General features: G+C 32.7%; 1 protein-coding gene across 2 annotated transcripts in view; it reads left to right on the top strand.

Moving 5' to 3' along the window:
- The window catches only part of LOC122257629 (lipoprotein lipase-like), an 8,885-nt gene extending 6,436 nt beyond the window's left edge, over window positions 1-2,449 (top strand). For both annotated transcript variants that reach the window (XM_086541208.1, XM_086541207.1), the window contains exons 3-8: window positions 1-28; window positions 556-709; window positions 1,007-1,104; window positions 1,279-1,470; window positions 1,829-1,997; window positions 2,206-2,449. The exon at window positions 1-28 is cut by the window's left edge and continues 115 nt beyond it. In XM_086541208.1, coding sequence (XP_086397334.1) covers window positions 1-28; window positions 556-709; window positions 1,007-1,104; window positions 1,279-1,470; window positions 1,829-1,997; window positions 2,206-2,272 — 708 coding nt within the window. In that variant the 3' untranslated portion in view covers window positions 2,273-2,449. The remainder of the gene's footprint in view (window positions 29-555; window positions 710-1,006; window positions 1,105-1,278; window positions 1,471-1,828; window positions 1,998-2,205) is intronic.
- Window positions 2,450-2,500: the final 51 nt, after the last annotated feature.

Here is a 2,500-nt window from a genome sequence, read left to right as displayed (position 1 = left end):
AGGTCGTGGATTATTGATCTTACTAATGGTAATTTTTTATTGTTAGTATTTTATTATTTTATTTTATTTTATTATTATCATTTTTTAAAATTCTCATGTCTTTCTTTGTTTTTACAAGCAGCATTGTAAGTCTCTGCTGCAAACAATGTGATATATGAAATTTTTGAACTGTTCAGTAAAACAAGTGTTTTGATACTATTTGTGAAAGACACAATTACTAATATCAAAAATTTAGATTGGGTATAACCTCCTTGTTTGATTAAAAATATACATATTACCTTATGACTGAATTTCAAAAAGGCACTTTTTGTGTGATAAAGGACTTGAAAATAACCTTTGAAGTCTTGAAACTAGATTATTGTCAAGTCAGTGTCTTTTATTAGAAAAGCATATTCATTGATTTAATAAGGCTGCTTCTTTATATTTTGCATGGATGCTTAAGATATTCTGCTTTGTTTTTATGTTGTGAATAATGTTAACTGTTGTGAAATCATTTTAATATATATATAGAAGATGGTGAAGTATGGAAGATCTATTACCGTGTTTTCTCGGCAGCTCTGTTAACTATTGAGCCAAGCAGTGTTGTCATCCTGGTAGACTACTGGGACTTGACAACTCTATCCCGTCCATATATGGCGGAAAATGTGAGACTCATCGCAAATCAGACTGCGGCACTGCTGGACTTGCTCACTCAGGAAAAGGAACTCAGGTGTGTTTCTGTATGACTGGGAGAATTTGGGTTTACTTTTTTTAGGTTTTCTCTCCTTGTTAGGATATGCTTATGTTTCATTTGGCCTTATATATACTTTGCATATTTCTTCTTCTTCTTGTTCTTCCTCTTGTGTCAGTATATGTCTGTTTTTGTGTTTCTTGTGCCCTTTCTTTTAGTCTGTGTCTTTTTATGTGTTTTTTGGTGAATTGTGTAGTTAGTTTCTGTTATATTCATGTACTAATCAGGAATGATAAGACTTTAAAACAATCCATTCAACTGTGGACAATTCAACAGGTTGTCTAAGGTACACTTGATTGGCTTTAGCCTTGGAGGAAGAATTTCTGGTATTATTGGAGACAGAGTCAAAGCTGGGAAAATTGGCAGGATAACAGGTATGTGAAGATTAGATGATGCATTGAAAGTTACTATATTCCCTAGTAGAATACAGTATTTTTGTCAATCATATTTGTCTTTATAGTAAGATTGTATAATTTTTTTTAAAGATTATCATATTTTGCATTGTACTACATATACAGTAAGAGTTGTTAACTGCATTACCTCTTCAGGGTTAGATGCTTCTTATCCTTGGGCTAAGTCACCAAGCAGCGCAGAGTTCCTCGATGCTAGCGACGCAGAACTAGTCGTTAACATGAGAACCTCCCCTGTTGGATCTCAGTCTCCTCCGGGTCATATTGACTTTTATGGCAATGACGGGCTCCTGCAACCTGGCTGTGACAAGTGGTACTTTCCTAATGCAAGTGAGTGTTATTTGTGTCCAAGAATTTTATTTCCATTTTTTTTTTTTTTTTTTTTTTTTTAAGGAAAGTAACACATTAGGTCTTTTTATTTTATAGGGAAGGATAGTTGTTTGTTTTCTTCTTTTTGCTCTGTGTTATATTTTGTATGTGCTTGTTGGTTTTACTTGTATTATCATTGAATACTGTCAGAAAATGTAATTTTATTTTATGTGCAAGTATTTTGAATCATATATTATTTAATTTTTGTATTCCAGAGAATACTTTCTCCCCAAAATTCATGGTAACTTTTTATCATCAGATCATGTGATTTTAACAACCTTACTTTTTACTTTTTTATCACAGTTCTTCTCTTTTACAGTAAAAAACACTTGCAGTCACTATCGTTCTGTTTTCATGCTGATTGAAGCCGTCCAGAATGCACATAAGAGGCTCTTTCCATCCTGCTCCTGTGAAAGCTGGGAAAAAATTCAAACAAAGTTATGTGACTGTCAAGTCATTAACCACTTTGGACTTTATCTTGATGAAAAGTAAGAAGTACAGAATTCTTTATGAAATCAAAATATACATACGTATCCAGCAGTGTGTTTAAATTTGTCTGTTGGTGAACAAGTAAAAGGGAGTATAAGAGAGAATGGACAATATGTGTCTTGAAAATATATGTATGATTTCATATAAAGAATCATAACATGTTTTTGTGCTCATGAAAGGAATTTCAAAACTGTTTTTTCTTTTCAGCACACATGGTACCTTCTACTGTGCAACAAATGCAGAGTCTCCCTACTCAAGACCCCTTGGGGTTTGATCCCCTTTCTGTCACATAACATATTTCATGGAAATGCTTAACAATTAAAGCAAATGGTGTTATGTGGAGACGGAGTTTAATACCATCAACAGTATTATTTCTTCCTGTTGTTGTTTGTTTGTGTAGATTTCTGTTTTTTAATTGATCTTTGTTCAAAAAATAATAATTTTTAATGTGGAATGACTTTTACTATCCCTAGTGCTCTTGTAATGTAAATTTCATGTTAAC

This window comes from Penaeus japonicus, unplaced genomic scaffold (assembly GCF_977035675.1).
Source record: "Penaeus japonicus unplaced genomic scaffold, GWHDUDI00000001_assembly GWHDUDI00000010, whole genome shotgun sequence".
Lineage (NCBI taxonomy): Eukaryota > Metazoa > Arthropoda > Malacostraca > Decapoda > Penaeidae > Penaeus > Penaeus japonicus.
This window is presented reverse-complemented; position numbering and strand designations above follow the sequence as displayed.